Genomic DNA, 18870 nt, shown 5'->3' with positions numbered 1-18870 from the left:
AATCCATATGCAGATTTATGAAAAACTGCTCGTTTGAGGGGTGACTCTTTCCTGTTCTGCAGAAGAGCAACCAATGTGAGAAAAATCAGTCAAACTCCATGGCTGAAGTCAAGGCTGTGTTTTAGCACCTCTACACAACACCAGAATCATAAAGGTCAGGAAAGCAGCTGGAACCCCTCCTCAACAGCCAGACATTTCCCCAACATGGAATTCCTTGAACAGCATAGGGTTATTAATTATTTGTATTGCAGTAGCACCTAGGAGGCCCATCATGGACCAGGATCCTGTTAAGCTAGGCACTGTACAAACAGAATAAAAAATCCCCGTCCCTGGCTCCAGCAGCTTACCATCTAACATAATGCCCCTATGTTCCCACCTCTCACAGACCCTGGTGCAGAGAATGGGCTCCAGCATAGCCTATAAATGGTTTCTGAAAATTTCCATGAATTATGGCAGTTTCAGAGGCTGCTCCATCTTATTTTGGGTGCATAGCAGATACCTAGCCCCACCCAGAATTTGCAACATGCCATAGGACAAAAGTACCTGGTCAGAATCATACACTTTGTTATTACTAAAACTTTTTTTTTTTTTTAAGAATAAACTAATTTCCAGTTCACTGTTAATGCTGTTCTATTTTTTTGCATTTCATTCAGTTACAATACAGAGAGACTAGTCAGTTTCATTATTGTTACTTTCTGGTTCTCATGCACTAGTACCAGGCTCCTATGTTTGAACTGTAAACATTGCAGGGAAATGCTTAAGTTCAAAATTATTTTAATGGGAATTTTTTTTTAAATGGCACAGAAACATTTATACCAGTCAATTTTTTGTTTAATTTTTAGTAATACACACCTACATTTTGGGCTTAAATCAACTAGAAAGTGCCTTTTTAAGGCTGAGCCTTTTTGACACACATAAGAAGTTTCAAAGAGAAAAGATCCATAATCTTGGAGGTTTTTTTGTTCATTTATTTTAAACATGAGTGTCTTTTACATTGTTTTTCTGTTTATTGTGTAAGTTTTTCTCTTAGGAACAAGACATTTTGGAAAACACATTTCTGAACAGGATATTTATTAATCATATGATTCATCTGTCTTTCAAAATGGAAATTGAGAACAGGGAATTAAATTGGCAAAGCTAAATCACACATGGTTCTTCTCAGTGGCTTTATATTTTTAACATTAGGAACAAAGTATATCAAGAGCAAAAACATAGTTCCTGTTCCATGGATGACACAGTAAAAAAAAAAAAAAAAAGACATCATCCACTTGTTATATAAGCTGTATTAATTACATGTAAGCATTTCCCGTTTCACAGACAGCCTTTATCTCCAGGTAACTTCTTCATTGGGTTTCAAGTCCCTGTGTGGAGGGGAAAAAGAAGGACAGTAAAATTAGGTAATGCATAGGACTTTTGCAGACTGTAATCTACATTACTGTTCATAGATATTTTGTAACAGATCTTGATTTCTATATTAACTTTTAAGAATAATTAATATCCCTATCTTGTAACTGTTAATCAAAAACTATCATTTGGACAACTGGTCTTCCCCTTCCTCCCCCAAGTGTTACATATTTTTAGAGAACTCCTTTTAAGAGTTAGGATCCCTTTTTCTGTTTACTTTCCTTATTATACACTTGACTCCCTTCCACCTTAGGTCCCATCCCTCCCACAATAAGTCCTGCAGCAGTAGATCTCCATGGGGCTCCATGCCAGGGTCCACTTGGCTAAAATGGGGCTCTCTGCCAGGGTCCACTTGGAGTGGAGCTCATTGGACGATTGTGGCATTAGTAATCATGTGTGGCTAATGAGGGCTTGAAGCAGATATTTTAGGAGCCTGATTTAAAAAAAAAAACAAAAAAAAAAAAAAAACACACCATCTATAAAATGGCTAGAAGGGTTGCTAAAAAGTAACTGAACAAGATGCATCTTCAGCACTCCCTGTCCCTTTTAGTCTGGAAACAAATGATGGAATTAGGAGCCAATCCCTTATGTATGTGCCATTCCCAATGAAGTCAATGGGTCTTCAGTACCAGGCAAATTGTTTGAAACTAGAGTAAAGAACAGAATTATCAGAACATAGATGAGCACAATATGTTGGAAGAGTGAGCATGGCTTTTCTAAAGGGAAATCATGCCTCATTAATCTATTAGAATTATTTGAGGATGTCAACAAGTATGTGGACAAAGGATCTAGTTGATATAGTGTACTTCAACTTTAAGAAAGCCATGGACAAGGTCCCAAACCAAAGGTTCTTGAGCAAAGTCAGCAGTCATGGGATAAGAAGGAAGGTCCTCTCATGGATCAGTAATTGATTAAAAGATAGGAAACAAAGGGTAGGAATAAATGGTCAGTTTTCACCATGGAAAGAGATAAACAGCAGGGTCCTTGAAGGGTCTTTGTACTAGGACTTGTGCTGTTCATCATGTTCATAAAAGATCTGGAAAAGGGGGTGAACAGTGAAGTGGCAAAATTTGCAATTGATATAGAATTACTCAGGATAGTTAAGTCCAAAATTGACAGTGAAGAATTACAAATTGATCTCACTAAACTGAATGATGGGCAACAAAATGTCAGATGAAATTCATTGTTGATAAGCGCAAAGTAATGCACACTTTGGAAAACTTAAGTCCAACTACATATACAAAGTGATGGGGTTTAAATTAGCTGTCACCACTCACAGAGATCTTGGAATCATTATAGATAGTGCTCTGAAAACATTTACTCAATGTGCAGTGGAAGTCAAAAAAGCTAACAGAATGTTAGGAACCATTAGGAAAGGGATAGATAATAAGACAGAAAATATGATAATGCCACTATGTAAATTGATTATATGCTCACACCTGGAAAACTGCATGCAGTTCTGGTTGCCTCAAAAAAGATATATTAGAATTGGAAAAGGTATAGAGAAGGGCAACAAAAATGATTAAGGGTATGGAATAGTTTTCATACGAGGAGATGAACAAGGATGAACAAGACTGAGATTGTTCATCTTAGAAAGAAGATGACTAAGGGAGGGTATGATAGAGGTCTATATAAAATCATTGATGGTGTGGAAAAAGCGAATAGGGAACTGTTATTTACCCATTCACATTACACAAGAACCATAGGTTCCCCAATGAAATTAATAGGCAGAAGGTTTAAAACAAACATAAGAAAGTATTTCTTCACACAATGCACAGTCAACCTGTGGAAATTGTTGACTGAGAATGTTGTGAAGGCCACAAGTATAACTGGGTTCAGAAAAGAATTAGATAAGTTCATAAAAGCTGGGTCTATCAATGGCTATTTGCCAAGATGCAATCCCATGCTCCAGGTGTCCCTAAAACTCTGACTGTCAGAAGCTGGGACTGGACAACAGATGATGGATCACTCGATCATTAACAGAACATGGCAATTTCCTCTGAACCATATGGCAGTGGCCATTGTCAGAAGACAGGATACTGGACTGAATGGACCAATGGTCTGACCTAATATGACTGTTCTTATGACATTCATATGGGGAAGAATTTCAACATTTCTCAACTTCAACTAATTTAAATGGGAGTTAAAAACACTGATCACCTCAGCTGAGGTGCTCAACATCTTGCAAGACAGGACTCACAGGACAAAATCCTTCTTCCTTTGAAGTTAATATCAAAACTCACATCACTTCAGTGGTAGCAGGATTAGGCCTTTCAGACAGATTATTTTGTTAAAAAGTTGTTTCATAAACTAACCTTTTAAATAACATGCTCTTGTTTCTGAAAGTTGCTAGTTTTTCATCATTCCTTCTGTCCAGATAGCATCCAATCACAAATCCCATGGGACACAAAATGTGGACCCAGTACTCACGCACAGCTTGGACAAAATTCATAATGATTGCTAGAAAGAAAAAAACCCACAAAAAAACGTTATGGGGGTTGGGGGGAGAGAGAGAAAAATCTGAACATACGAACAACTGCATATACATCTAACCTCCTATAATGGGATTTCCTCTATGCAATTATGAACACCTGAAAGCCAGCACACATTTTAACAGGAGAAAAATGCTGCGCTCAGATCCACATGGGATTCCTAGGAACAGCAGGATATTGGAATCCAGATTGAATTTGCAGTACAGAAAGCAGAATTTTGCCCTAAAAGAACAGGACTACAATTCAGTTAATAAACTATTTTAAGGTAATTATAGGTTTAGTATTTGCATTTAAATTTATAGAAAAATTCCACCTCTAGAAATCATTCTAATAATGCGCCAGTTATCAGGAGTCTACCTTGTTGAAAAATATAATAGTTGTTCTCAACAAACATTTATAAAGCAGGACTTTACATAGTATTCATCTGTAAGTCTAGATGAAATTACTGTAAAGTGGGTGCACAATTGGTTGAAAGGCCATCCTTAAAGAGTAGTTATCAATGGTCCACTGTCAAACTCAGAACTATCAGGTGGTGACCTGAAGGGTTCTGTCCTTGGTCTGATACTATTCAATATTTTCATTAATGACTTGAATGATGGAGCAGAGAGTACGCTTATAAAATGTGCATATGACATGAAGCAGGGAGGGATTGCAAGCACCTTGAAGGACAGGATTAGAATTCAAAATGATCTTGATACATTGGATAATTGGTCTGAAATCAATAAGATGAAATTCAATAAAGTCAAGCGCAAAGAACTACACTTAGGAAGGAAAAATCATGCACAAATACAAAATGGGGATTAAATGGTTAGGCAGCAGTACTGCAGAAGAGGATCTGGGAGTTTTAGTGGATCACGAATTGAATGAGTCAATAGTATGATGCTGTTGTGAAAAAAGCCAATGTCATTTCGGGATACAGTAAAATAGTATGCAAGACATGAGAGATAACAGTTTTGCTCTACATGGCTCTGGTGAATACTGGAATACTGTATTCAGTTTTGGGCATCACAGTTAAAGAAGGATGTGAACAAACGGGAGAGAGCAACAAAAATGGTAAGCAGTTTGGGAAACAATCTATGAGGAAAAATTGAAAGAACTGAGCATGCTGGGCTAGATTCACAAAGAAACTTAGGCACTTCAAAAATGAGTAGAATTCACAAAACCTGGGTTTGATGTCTAGGCTTCCTATACAATGAATGAACAGGCACCTAAGAATGGAATTCACAAAAGGCAGCATGCCAGGACGCTCTTTGCCTAAGGTAGCTAATGGGAGGCGCTATGCCAAGGAATTGGTTCTAAGCCCTACCCCTCTCCCAGAGATAGGCACCTAAGTCTGGACTGCAGGGCGGTATCTCCCTCTGCTGGAGATTCTCAGCTGCAAGTGCTCTCTTGGAGATAGGTACCTATACTGCTTTTGCAAGAAGCTAGAGGGAGAGGAGTATGACAGGAGTAGCAGCTCCCTCATAACTTTTAGCCCAGGTGAGTATCCTGACCACTGGGATGTGGAGACTCCAAGTTCAAGCCCCCACTCCACTTGAGGGAGAAAAGTGATTTGAACAGGGATCTGTCGTCTCTCAGTTGAATGCCCTAGCTACTGGGCATTAGAATATGGGATATTCTAATCCGAGGCTCCCTCAATCTCTCCTGTTGAAGCTGTTCCACAGTGGATAAATATTTTAAGCAGTCACTGGAGCAGGGGAACTGGATTCTGGGTCTCACCCCTCCCAGATGAGTACTCTAACCATAAATCCACAAAGTCATTCTCATGCTTGCTCTCTCTCTGGTCCAATGTTTCTTTCATTATTTATCCACAGTGCAACAGCTTCAACATTTGGGGGGGGGGGGGGGTGTCAGAAAGAGGGCAAGGGGAGAAGAGAGAGAAAGCACACATGTGAGAATGACTCTGTAGCCTGATGGTTAAGCACTCGCCACAGAAGTAGTATAGCCAGGGTCCTGTCCTGCTTCAGTGACTTTTTATTTATACACAGTGGAACAGCTTCAATTGGAGAGACTGAAGGAGCCCCACATCAGAGTATCCCATACTCCAGTAGCTAGGATGCTCACCTGAGAAGTAACAGATCCCTGTTCAAATCCCTTCTCCCCCTTAGGCAGAGGGGAGACTTGAACCCACTGTCTCCTACATAGCAGGTGAGTAACCTAACCACTGGGCTAAAAGTTATGAATGCACCTCCCCACCTCTGGCTAGTGTGTGAACTCATCTATAAGGCCCAATCCAGTAGGTGAGGTCTGAGTACACTTACCAGATCAGGCCTCACAAGCAAATTAGCTGTTCCTCTGCCTAAATTCTCGTTTGTGCATTGCTCTGGAGCTTAGGTGTCCAGGTGCCTGGCATGGAGATACAATAAGCATGTGCAGAGGCAGAAACATAGGTGCCTAGGGAACTTTTACTGCAAAAATTTAGGCACTGAGCAATTTTGGTGCCTATAGGGTTTCAGAGACAGCTGAGTGGGGGTTTTGTGAATCCTCATGAAGCTTGATTCTGGGATTTAGGGGCCTAAAGTGGCAGTTGGTTGCTTAAATCCTTTTGTGAATTTAGCCTATTTACTCTAGAATAGAGAAGGCTGAGAGGGGACATGATAACATTCTTCAAATATGTAAAAGGTTGTTGTAAGGAGGGTAGTGATCAATTGTTCTCCATATCCATCGAGGGTAGGACAAGAAGTAATCAGCTTAATTTACAGCATGGAAGATTTATCTTAGATATTAGGGAAAAACCTTTTAAACTATAGGGATAGTTAAGCACTGGAACAGATTGCCAAGGGAAGTTGTGGAGGTTTTCAAGAACAGATTAGACAAACATGTCAAAGATGATCATCAGCACAGAGGGAAGAATAAGATAACCTCGAGGTCCCTTCCATCCCTACATTTCTATGATGCTATAACTACCACTCACTTGGTATTTCAGTAGCAACAAGCCAGAAAAAAAAGAAGTTCCATATTAATGTAAGATCAGACTCCATAAACTCTCATGCCCTTTCCAATCACATTGGCCAAACTTTTCCAAACATTAGTAATGTTTTTCAGAATGACATTAAGGAGGAAGGCTGGGGAAGCTGGGGCTCTACAATGAGTTTATAATTGTTGAACTAGACCTTTCTTACATACAAATGCCAAACAATAAAACCCAAGAAGTGTTGGCCTTGTACCTTAAAAGCAACAAAAAACCCAAACGCTTTTTAAGTACTACATTAAATGTATTTAGGGGCATACAATTCAGGTCTGAAAAAGTGTAGTCTCATGGTCTGCTCATAAGCCCAGGAACCCCTGAATCAAACCTCACTCTGCACTGATGTGTTTGAGGATTAATGTGCTAAGGTTAACATTTTGTCAGTTGTTTTTAGTAACAGTCAAGAATAGGTCACAGGCAATAAACAAAAATTCACGAAGCCTGTGACCTGTCCCTGAATTTTACTAAAAATAACTATGACAAAATGGGGCTGACTGGAGCAATGAGAGCCCCCAGCCCTGTTGTGGGATGGGTAAGAACTTGTCACAGCTGACAGCTGCAGGACCCCACTATTGGCATGTCTGGAAATGCCAGGGAGGGCTGGGAGCTCCAGGTGTGTGGGACCCAGACACCTCCCTGTACTTGGAGCTCAGGGGGCCCCCACAGCAGTTCAGAGTTCCAGGTCTATCCCCCAGCCACCCAGGAACTGGAGGTGCCCCACCACTGGCAGTGGCTAGAAACTTTGGGGGTCTCCCCACTCCCTGCAGAGGCAGGGAGCTCCAGACCACCTGTGGGGGCTAAGAGGTGCAGGCCTTCCCTCGCTGCCCCCAGGGCTCTCAAGAACTGCGGGAGTCCCTGCCACTCAGAGCGGCCGGGAGCTTCGGGTCCACCTACCACTCCTGAGAGCTCCAGCCGCCCTGCCCCAGTAAACATCAAGGCAGTCTCTAGAAATCACGGCATCCCTGACATAATCTTATCCTTAATGATAACACCTACTCTCCCAGTGAGGGCTGAAGGTTGGTTGTACCTAGCCCTTCACAGAACGGGCCACGTATGCCCTGAGTTTGTACAGCGCCTAGCACAGGCCAGGGCCCCCTGCTGCTCCCACGGTATAAGCACCACTCTGCCTTAGGACAAGAGCCATCACTCCACACGGGCCTAGTACGACTGAAGTAGCTCCGCCGGAGAGCGCCCTCCCCCGGTTCCCACACGGTATCAGCGACTGCCCCGGCCCGCCACGCGCTGCGGCCGTGTTCCCAGCCGAGAAGGCGAGACGAGGCCAGCACTGGGCAAACATGCAGCCCCCCCGGGGCCCTCAACGCCCACAAATATACAGCCAGGCCCCGCTCACCTGCGGCTGCCCGGCCTATGCCTACTCCGTGCCGCCGCCGCCGCTTTCCGAGACCAAGGGCACGCACCCGGGGCGGGGCTGGCACTGCTGCGCGCTACGCGCCGCCGCCGACGTGCAGGGAGAGACCATTAGCTGCGGAGCGCGGGGGGGGGCAACTTTCCCCTCTACCCGTTTATTTCGGAGTTCCACCCCGCCGCCCTTGTGAGTCTTTCCATCCCGGCTCCCGTAACTGATGCGGGCGCGAGGCCGCGAGGCCCGGGTGCCCAAAGCCGTACCGTACTCCCCCGGACTGCGCCAAATGGTACGGTCCATTCCCCTGTCGCTTTCTCCCGCCTCCTCCTCTCTCCCCCCGTTCAAAATGGCGGCGGCTGTGGAAAACACGGGGTCTGGCTGAGGAAGCCGGGGCTCCCCCTTCTCCTGCCTCCGCTGGGTTGAGGGGGCTGCTGGCGAGGTAGGTGCTGAGGCGCCTCGCTCTCCCTGTGTCTCCAGCGCGCTGCAGACTGGCCCCTGGCGGGCAAGGGGAGCTCCTCGCCGCAGTGCGTGGGGCCTGGGGAGTCGGACCGGTCTGGATGGGGGAGCGTCTCCCAGCCCTCCCGTCGTCAGCGAGAGAGCGGGGAGGCGCTTCCCTTGCCCCGGGATGTCTTGAGACTTTCCGGGAGCCTCCTGTCCGGGGAGCGGCAGACTGGGGGCCCGGGGCAGGACGTAACCCTGGGGGCAGGGCTGCCTGCAAAAGAGGGCACCGCCAGGGGGAGGCGGGCGTGAGAGGCTGTTCTCTCCTTAGAGTGAAGCTGGGCTGGGGACAGGTCCCCGATGAATGAAGGAGCCTGGTGCCAGGCCTGTGTGAGTATGTGGCCTACCAGCATTGCCTTCTCCTTAGGGAAGCTTCCAGCCTTGTGGACATCACAGAATATGGGGCTGGAAGGGACCTTGAGAGATCCGCTACTTCGGCCCCTTGAGCTGACCAAGTAAAGCAGACCGTATCTGCTGCGTATCTATCCAGCTTGTTTTTAAAATGCTCCGAAGATGGGCGTTCTGCAGCCTCCTTTGGAAGAGAACTTAATGACTCTTATAGTTAGAAACAATTCTCATGTCCATCCCTGTTCTCTCTTACTATAGATTAAGCACTTCTTGTCCTGCCTTCAGTGGACATGGAGAACAGTTGAGCACAGTCCTCTTAATAACAACCCTTAACGTATTTGAAGACCGTTATCAGTTCCCCTCTCAGTTTTCTTTTTTCAAGACTAAGCATGCCCAGTTTTCAGACAAAGGAGGCTAAAGTCGCTCACTATTTTCATTAGTATTTTTTTGAAGGTTGTATTTAAAAAATTGAATGATTGTAGTGACCATCATGAAATGTCAGATTTCATGAGTCTAAGGAATGGTAGGTGGGAAAACGGCAGAATAAAGGTAATGAATTTCAAGAAAGCTGACTTTAGCAAACTCAGGGAGTTGGTAGCTAAGATTCCATAGGAAGCAACTCTAAGAGGAAAAACAGTTTGAGAGAGTTAGGCCTGGTCTATACTAGAGTGTTTTGTTGAAAAAAGTCAGTTTTTTTTCAACAAAACAGTGTTGGTGTACACACTGCAATCACCCCCCCCACACACACACACTGAAAAAAATGCCCTGTTTTTTCGACAAAATAAACCACCTCGAGGAGAGGTATAGAGGTTTTGTTGGCATAGTTAGGGTGACACAGGGTTGATGTAGATACTGCGTCCCCTTACATCAGTGGTGGGCTATCATAATTGACACAAAAGCGGAAGCCAGTCCGGCTGGGCACAGGGCGAGAACCCTGGGCTGCTGCAAGCCTGGGCAGCTGTTCCCCTCCAGTGTGGAAAGGGCATCATGTCAATTTCATGGCTCAGCTGTGTAATTGACAAGGCTGTCCCTTTGGGGAGCGGGTGGAGAAGCTCCCTGACTAGTGAGTCTTGCCCACATGCTCAGGGTTTAGCTGATCGCCATATTTGGGGTCGGGAAGGCATTGGCAGAGACCCTGTGAGCTTTTTGCCTTCCTCAGTGTGGGGCTCGGGTCATTTGCTGGTGGCTTCTGTGGTTGATTCTCTGTATCCTAAAGTCTTTAAATCATTATTTGAGGACTTCAGTAACTCAGTTATAGGTTAGGGGTCTATTACAGGAGTGGGTGGATGAGGTTCTGTGGCCTGCATTGTGCAGGAGGTCAGACTAGATCAGTGGTTCCCAACCTTTTTGTTTCAAGGGCCGCAGATACAATTTTTACTATCCTGAAGGGCCAGTAGTCTCCACCAACAGTCCCCTTCCCCTTGCCCCCCTGCAGCCAGATGGAAGGAGTTCAGCCATCTGCAACAGGGAAACCACATGTATCCATCATCCATGCAGTCCACCTGGGTCCCTAGGCAGTGGCTCCCTTCTGTAGCCAGGGGGAAGGGAGATCAGTGCTCCACTCTTTCTGGCTCCAGCAGGGACCCCAGTGGCTAGGGACCCAAGCAATGTGCTTTGCTGTGCTCCCTGCTACAGCCAGGAGGAGGGGAGTGCTGATCTCCTGTCCCCTTGGCTGCAGCAAGGAGCCTGCACTGGTCTTGTAGCCCCACGGCAACATATTCTATCTGGGTCCTTAGGCAGTGGCTCCCTTCTGCAGCCAGGAGGAGGGGAGTGGAGGGCCACTTTGAAAGCCCTTGCAGGCCACAGGTTGGGAACCACTGGACTAGATGATCATAATGGTCCTTTCTGACCTTAATGTCTATGAACCTATGAGACTTCTTGTCCGACTTCCAGTCAAGAGCAGAGACCAGCAGCCCCGTCTTCTTGGCCCACTCCCAGCTGGGACTGGGAACCAGCCGCTGTGGCTTGCAGCAGCCCAGGCTTTTCACCCCACTCCCAGCAGGGATGGGAAACAGCTGCCCCGGTGCCCTGCTCCCAATTGGGAGTGGGTCAAGAAGGCAGGATGGCTGGTCTCTGCTCTTGGCTGGGAGCCAGGGCCAGAGGTGAAATTGACGTGGCTGCCTGTTCCAGCCAAGAGCAGGGAACAGAGAATCCCTGTGCAGCTGCCCCGGGCTCCTGGCTCGGACTGGGCGGGAGGGTGGGGCAGCCCCTAGGGAGCCCAGGAACCTGTGGGCTCCCCCACACTGCCCCTTAGATTGGTGAAGTGCTCCTGGTGAGGATGCACTCCACTCACTCAAGGAGAGCAGTGTGGACTCAGTCACTGCTGTAATTATAGCGGTAGCTGTAAGTCGACATAACATATGTTGACTTTTTTTTTTTTTTTTTTAGTGTAGACAAGGCCTTAACAGTTTTTCAAAGAGACGTTAAGGGTGCAAGAGCAAACTAGCTCACTGTGTAGGAAAGATAGGAAGAGAACATTCTGGCTTAACCAGGAGATCTTTAGTGATTTTGAAACTCAAAAAAGAGTCCTATAAAAAAATAGAAACTAGGTCAGATTGTGAAGGACGAATATAAAAAAAACAACCCACAAGCATGTAGGGATACAATTAGAAAGGCCAAGGCACAAACTGAGATTAAAGTAGTGAGAGATATAAAGGGTAACAAGAAAATATTCTACAGATACATTAGAAGCAAGAGGAAAACCGAGGACAGGGTAGACCCATTAATGAGGGAGGGAAAGACAGTAACAAAAAATGTGGAAAAGGCAGAAGTGCTAAATGACTTTTTGTTTCAGTTTTCATGAAAAAGATTAGTAGTGATGTCTAACATAGAGAACACCAGTGAAAATGAGATTGGATCTGAGGCTAACATGGAAAAAGAACAAGTTAAAAATTTCTTAGACAAGTTAGATGTCTTTAAGTTAGCAAGGTCTGATTAAATACATTGTAGAATACTCAAAGAACTGATTGAAAAGATATTTGAGCCATTTGTGATTATCTTTGAAAACTCATGGAAGATGGGAGAGCTTCCAGAGGACTGAAAGAGGGCAAATAGAATGCCAGTCTATAAAAAGGGAAATAAGGACAACCAGGGGAATTATAGACCAGTCACCTTAACTTCTGTCCCTGGAAAAATCATGGAGCGGGTTCTCAAGAAATCCATTTTGAAGCACTGGGAGGAGAGGAAGGTGATCAGGAACAGTCAGCATGGATTCACCAAGTGCAAGTCATGCCTGACCAAGTTGATTGCCTTCTATGATGAGATGACTGGCTCTGTGGATTTGGGGAAAGTGGTGGACGTGATATACCTTGACTTAAGAAAAGCTTTTGATATGATCTCCCACAGTATTCTTGCCAACAAGTTATAGAAGTATGGGTTGGATGAATGGACTAAGGTGGATAGAAAGCTGGCTGGATTGTTGGGCTCAATGGGTAGTGATCAATGGCTCGGTGTCTAGTTGGCAGCCGGAAACAAGCGGAGTGCCTCAGGGGTTGGTGCTGGGGCTGGTTTTATTCAACATCTTCATTAATGATCTGGAGGATGGAGTGGATTGCACCTTCAGCAAGTTTGCAGATGACACTAAGCTAGGGGGAGTGGTAGATATGCTAGAGGGTAGGGATAGGATACAGAGTGACCTAGACAAATTGGAGGATTGGGCCAAAAGAAATCTGATGAGGTTCAATAAGGACAATGCGGAGTCCTGCACTTAGGAAGGAAGAATCCCATGAACTGCTACAGATGAGGGACTGACTTGCTAGGCAGCAGTTCTGCAGAAAAGGACCTAGGGGTTACAGTGGACAAGAAGCTGGATATGAGTCAACAGTGTGCTCTTACTGCTAAGAAGGCTAATGGCATATTGGGCTGCATTAGTAGGAGCATTGCCAGCAGTTCGTGGGAAGGGATTATTCACCTCTAATCGGCATTGGTGAATCCACATCTGGAGAATTGTGTCCAGTTTTGGGGCCCCCTCTACAGAAAGGATGTGGACAAATTGGAGAGAGTCCAGCAGAGGGCAATGAAAATAATTAGGGGGCTGGGGCACTTGGTTTATGAGGAGAAGCTGAGGGAACTGGGCTTATTTAATCTGCACAGGAGAAGAGTGAGGGGGGATTTGGTAGCAGCCTTCAACTACCTGAAGGGGGATTCCAAAGAGGATGGAGCTGGGCTATTCTCAGTGCTGGCAGATAGCAGAACAAGGAGCAATGGTCTCAAGTTGCGGTGGGAGAGGTCTACATTAGATATTGGGAACATCTTTTTCACTTGGAGGATGGGGAAGCACTGGAATGGGTTACCTAGGTAATTGGAAGGAATCTTCATCCTTAAAGGTAATGCTCAGCTTGACAAAGCTCCGGCTGGGATGATTTAGTTGGGGTTGGTCCTGCTTTGAGAGAGGGTTGGACTAGACCTCCTGAGGTCCCTTCCAACCCTAATCTTCTATGATGGAGCAAATAATCAAGCAATCAATTTGCAAACAACTAGAAGATAATAAGGTGATAAGTAACAGTCAACATGGATTTGTCAAGAACAAATCATGTCAAATCAACCTAATAGCTTTCTTTGATAGGGTAACAAACCTTGTGGATGGGGGGAAGTGGTAGATGTGGTATATCTTGATTTTAGTAAGGCTTTTGATACTGTCTTGCATGACCTTACCTTAAAGAAACTAGGGAAATATAGCCTGCATGGAGCTACTGTAAGGTGGGTGCATAACTGGTTGGAAAATCATTCCCAGAGAGTAGTTATCAATGGTTCACTGTCAAGTTGGCATATCGAGTGGGGTTCCGTAGGAATCAGTCCTATGTTTGGTTCTGTTCAATATCTTCATAAATGATTTAGATAATGGCATAGAGACTACACTTACAAAGTTTGCAGATGATACCAAGCTGGGAGAAGTTGCGAGTGCTTTGGATGTGATTAAAATTCATAGTGATCTGGACAAACTGGAGAAATGGTCAGAAGTAAATAGGATGAAATTCAGTAAGGACAAATGCAAAGTACCACTTAGGAAGGAACAATCAGCTGCACCCGCATGAAATGTGAAACGAGTCCCTAGGAAGGAATACTGCGGAAAGGGATCTGAGGGTTATTGTGGACCACAAGCTAAATATGGGTCAACGGTGTAAGACTGTTGTAAAAAAAGCAAACATCATTCTGGAATGTATTAAGAGGTGTGTTGTAAGCAAGACGTGAGAAGTAATTCTTTCACTCTACTCCATGCTGATAAGGCCTCAGCTGGAATATTATGTCTAGTTCTGGGTTCCACATTTCAGGAAAGATATGGATAAATTGCAGAAAGTCCAGAGGAGAGCAACAAAAGTGATTAAAGATCTAGAAAACATGAAGTATGAGGAAAGATTTAAAAAATTGGGTTTGTTTAGTCTGGAGAAAGGAACACTGAGAGAGGGGACATATGTTTTCAAGGACATACAAGATTCTTATGAGGACAGAGAAAAATTGTTCTCTTTAACCTCTGAGGGTAGGACAAGAAGCAATGGGCTTAAATTGTAGTCAGGGAGGTTTAGGTTGGACATTAGGAAAAACTTCCTAACTGTCAGAGTAGTTAAGCACTGGAACAAATTGCATAGGGAGATTCTGGAATCTCCATCTTTGGAGGTTTTTAAGAACAGGTTAGGCAAACATCTGTCAGGAATGGTCTAGTTATTACTTAATCTTGCCTTGCATGTAGGAGACTGGACTACATGACTTGTTGAGGCCCCTTCCAGTCCTACATTTCTGTGATTCTATGATCCAGTTCCTTAGCCTTTTCCTGTCTGTCAATCTGCCTTTCTCTTCATCTTCAGTGGAAGTTTGTGTGTGTCTATTTATCTCCATCCAGCTCTCTTTAGATGAACTGCCCCTTTTAAATAGGAAGTTGCCATGCATTGACTGCGACATTTTTTATTTATGACACTAATACAAATATGTTAGGTTTTAGAGAAGTATCTCAAAACAATCCTAATTTAAAAAATAGGAGATTTTCTGTGTTGTATTTAAAATATAGCAGCTCAAATAATAGTGTCAATAGAATTTCTGGTAATTGATAACTAGATGTAGTATCTAGCAGTATCTAGTAGTAGTAGTAATAATACAAATTTTTTATTTACATGCATATGTTCATACAAATGATAAAATAACGGTTGGTCTAAACATCTAAACTTTTGTATTAGGTTTTAAATTTTTTTTCTTTTTAAGATAGTTGTTTTGGAAAGCAGACATTCGGATAGAAAAATGACATCCATTATCAAGTTGACTACACTCTCAGGGGTGCAGGAGGAATCTGCTCTCTGCTATCTGCTCCAAGTAGACGAGTTTCGGTTTTTATTGGATTGTGGCTGGGATGAGAATTTTTCACTGGATATCATTGATTCTCTAAGGAAGTAAGTAGTTGCTTATCCTTTTTGTTTGTTTCTTTGTTTTAAAAAAGCCCTGAAAACACATTTCTCATTACTTCATGTTTTATAGCATGAATATATTTAATGACTTAGAATAAAAATCCAAAATTTTTCAGTTTAAAATTGCATATATAATGGGGGAAATGACTCTTCTAAAAGCATTTTACTAAATAGATCTGCTCTGTGTGTATATTCTGAGTTACATTAGCTTGCATTAGTTACAAAAATATGCTTTTTACATCTAATAGCTGTGCAGATCCTATAAATACAGCTATGATATACTGAACTTGGTTTCATTGTGGCCTATGTATTTTCAATAGAATTAACTGAGTACAAATAGTAGAATCTTACTGTTGATCATGCATAAGCCATGAAGAAAACAGTTTGACTCTCACTTCCTGTCTGGTGTTTGGGCTGTCAATTAGGAAAAAAAACCTTTGTTTTAAACTGAGCAAGTTAGACCTCAGTTCTGCAACAAATGCATATTGGTGGGCTCTTGCACTGAGCCCCATGATTCAGTGGTGGCTCTGTGCATGTGCAGACGGGTCATCCTGTATGCCCTGTGATCACAAGATTGGGGCCTAAATATGGAAGTTCCTGAGCGAACATAAGAGCTTCCTCCCCGTGCCAATTTTAGTCACTATTCATAGCGTCATCACGTTAAAATCTTGTTCAACTACACATTATGATACAATAAGTGCAGTATAGCCTTTAATGTTTTGAAAAGTTTCTTGAAATAGACAGTTCATTCTTGAGGAAAAGGGCTTTCTTACTACTTGTGCTATTCAGATATGTGCAATATACATGCTGTTAACATTTCCGCTAATACATTTATTCACTGATGTTCTGTTTTTACTCTGTATGTCTCTATTTTTATAAAATGTTTAGCAGTAGGTCAAAGAACCAATCTTCTTACTTAAAAAAAAATCCACTTACTTACTGTTTGAAATAATTAAATTTTACCTCTTCCTCTTTCTTTAAATAGCTGTTTTTAATTGGATTTTTACAGATTTGGGACTTGATTCTGCAGCCTTTACTCCTGTTTTTTTGTTTTGTTTTTGTTTTTAATGGAACTGTTCAAGTGATAAAGGCTGTAGAATTGGACCCCTGAGTCCTGGACTAATTTAACTTCAATTAATAAATGTAATGCTTCTTAATCCCTTTTGATAATGCCAGCCATTCAGTTAAATAGCAAAGGTATTAAGTCATATAATCTTTTATCAATTATAATTTTAATACAAATAAGCACTAAACATGCATAATCATTCTGGAGGAGAAAGACAATATCATATTAAAGTGTCAGTTTGGCATGGCACAGCTAGAAGTGTCAATATTCCAGAGCCAACCCAACAGTCATAAATAATTAAATGTGTAGCATTTTCAAAGAACTTTGGAAAACTAGTTTTGTGAAAAGCCAAGAAAAATTGCATACTAGATCTGTTAGGAGATTGGATTCAAGCTATTTCAATTTGAAGAAAATATTTTCAACCCTTACTATTTATCATTTGTCTCAAATATTGTAGTAGTAATGCAATTCCTGAGAGTCTGGAATTTGCCAAATTAGGCACTTTTGAGAAGTTTACTCTAAGTGACTGAGGCTCCTAAGTCATGTTTTCAAAAGTGACTTGGGCATTTAGACTCCTAAGTCATTTAAGAGCTACTGAAAAATTTATTTTTAATCTTTATTTGGTATAACAGTTATTTAAAACTTTTCCTTAGTTTGAAGCCTCTATTCTGTAGGAGAAAAACTGAGTAATTTCTTTTCTGCTTGGCATTTCAGCTTTGCACTTGATGTTTCCACAAAAATAGATACTTTTTTTCAGTAATTTTTTTCACATATATTTCTTTTTCCCTCCTAGATATGTACACCAAGTTGATGCTGTGCTACTTTCTCACCCTGATCCTCTACATCTTGGTGCTCTCCCATATGCAGTTGGAAAAATGGGTTTAAATTGTGCTATTTATGCAACCATTCCTGTGTATAAAATGGGGCAGATGTTTATGTATGATCTCTATCAGGTAAATTTTACTTCATATTTTCACATTTAAAATTTAGTAAACCATTTCACTGAAGATGATTCTCAGGCTTTTTAACGTCTTCCTTTTTTCCTTTTTGTGTTAGTCTCGCCACAATACAGAAGATTTCACTCTTTTTACATTGGATGATGTAGATGCAGCTTTTGATAAAATACAGCAGCTAAAGTTCTCTCAGATTGTGAACTTGAAAGGTAAAAAAAACAGCAAAAGATGTAATAGCTAACTTGTCTTTTAGTGGATTTGCTGTCCATTTTCATTTTGAACTGGAATTTGTTTTTTTGAGGAGAGTACTTGGCATAGATCCTGTGACCCACTAGAAAGTGGATCAATAGCACCACGAAGGTGTAAATCCTCATGGGTGTAAGTTGTTTTAGCTCCACCACCAGCTGAGGATCTACCTCAATGATTACATACAACTCCCAATGAAGTTAATGAGGGTTATGCCAGAGTGAATTTGACTCATGTCCTATGCTTTATTTTTCATCCTTTATTTTCCTGATACTTGCCATATCTCTGAAATACATCTTGTTTCTAGCTAATTAAGGCATCATTATTGACAGTTGCTTATATATTTTCACCCAAGTGAAAAAGGAGCACAAATATAAAAATAGAAAAGCAAGTTCTTCAGGGAATGGACAAAAATGTTGGAGATTTCTGCTCAAATTATAGTAGTCTAAGGCATTAACCTATTTATGGGGACAAAGTTAAGTCCTGTCCACACTAAAGTAAACCAATGAGAAGATATGTAAAGTTTGAATTGTCTTATAACTGGGTCCCCTGATTTGTCATATTTGTAATGTAAATTAGATCACGCTGGACACTTCTAAGATGAGAATATTTGTGCTGGTTACAGGCCAAGTTATGCTCTATCTTTCCCTCTACTGCTGCATGACCACACCTGTGTGTTGTCATCACTTCTAAGTGCTTTTCCATGCAGATAAGTGGAATACTTTTTATACTGTGGCGGCACACTAGAAACACATTTCCTGACACTTTTCATAAGAGATAAGTGTGTGTCCTGGTGGTCTGGCTGACTTCTGGTCTGCGTAACTACATGCATCTTGTGTAATTTCCTAGAAACTTTAATTATTTAAGGTATGCTGTTCACTTGCTGTTAGCGCTGCAATATTGCTGTATGGTGAAAATGCAGCCACTCTTTACCCCAGAGATGGCTGCATTTTACCAGTGTGGTTTGTATGTTATTTTCATGGAATAACTGGCTAAAAGTGCCACCAGTTGTGTGTTTCTTTTCCTCCTTCTTTCAAAGGCATTGCAGCACTGCTGGAACAAACCTAACCTGAGATTGGTGTGCCTTTCCCTGCTCTCCATTTTCTGGAGCTTGAATGGGGAGAATCCCCAATCACAGGA

General features: G+C 42.5%; 2 protein-coding genes across 6 annotated transcripts in view; one reads left to right on the top strand and one right to left on the bottom strand.

Moving 5' to 3' along the window:
* Positions 1–809: 809 nt before the first annotated feature.
* On the bottom strand, positions 810–8542 carry NDUFB1 (NADH:ubiquinone oxidoreductase subunit B1). 2 transcript variants are annotated; one of them, XM_067547067.1, is made up of 3 exons: positions 8491–8542; positions 3720–3864; positions 810–1361 (listed from the first exon to the last, which is right to left on the bottom strand). In XM_067547067.1, the coding sequence occupies exons 1-3, from the start codon at positions 8525–8527 to the stop codon at positions 1325–1327; spliced, it is 219 nt and encodes a 72-aa protein (XP_067403168.1). In that variant the 5' UTR covers positions 8528–8542; the 3' UTR covers positions 810–1324. The 2 variants fall into 2 exon arrangements, with proteins under 2 accessions (XP_067403168.1, XP_067403169.1); XM_067547068.1 differs by lacking the exon at positions 8491–8542 and adding an exon at positions 8216–8364.
* Positions 8543–8572: 30 nt separating this feature from the next.
* CPSF2 (cleavage and polyadenylation specific factor 2) overlaps positions 8573–18870 on the top strand; it is a 28617-nt gene continuing 18319 nt past the window's right edge. For 3 of the 4 annotated variants that reach the window (XR_010919524.1, XR_010919522.1, XM_067547066.1), the window contains exons 1-4: positions 8573–8666; positions 15266–15450; positions 17325–17484; positions 17588–17693. Coding sequence is in view for 1 of the 4 variants with exons in the window: in XM_067547066.1 (XP_067403167.1) it covers positions 15302–15450; positions 17325–17484; positions 17588–17693 (415 nt within the window). In the remaining 3 variants the exon portion in view is untranslated. The remainder of the gene's footprint in view (positions 8667–15265; positions 15451–17324; positions 17485–17587; positions 17694–18870) is intronic. The other variant, XR_010919523.1, reaches the window with a different exon arrangement.

Source organism: Emydura macquarii, unplaced genomic scaffold (assembly GCF_026122565.2).
Source record: "Emydura macquarii macquarii isolate MOO-44397 ecotype Brisbane River unplaced genomic scaffold, CSIRO-AGI_Emac_v2 contig_1229, whole genome shotgun sequence".
Lineage (NCBI taxonomy): Eukaryota > Metazoa > Chordata > Testudines > Chelidae > Emydura > Emydura macquarii.
Note: the sequence above shows the minus strand (reverse complement) of the source record. Positions and strands in the feature narration are given on the sequence as shown.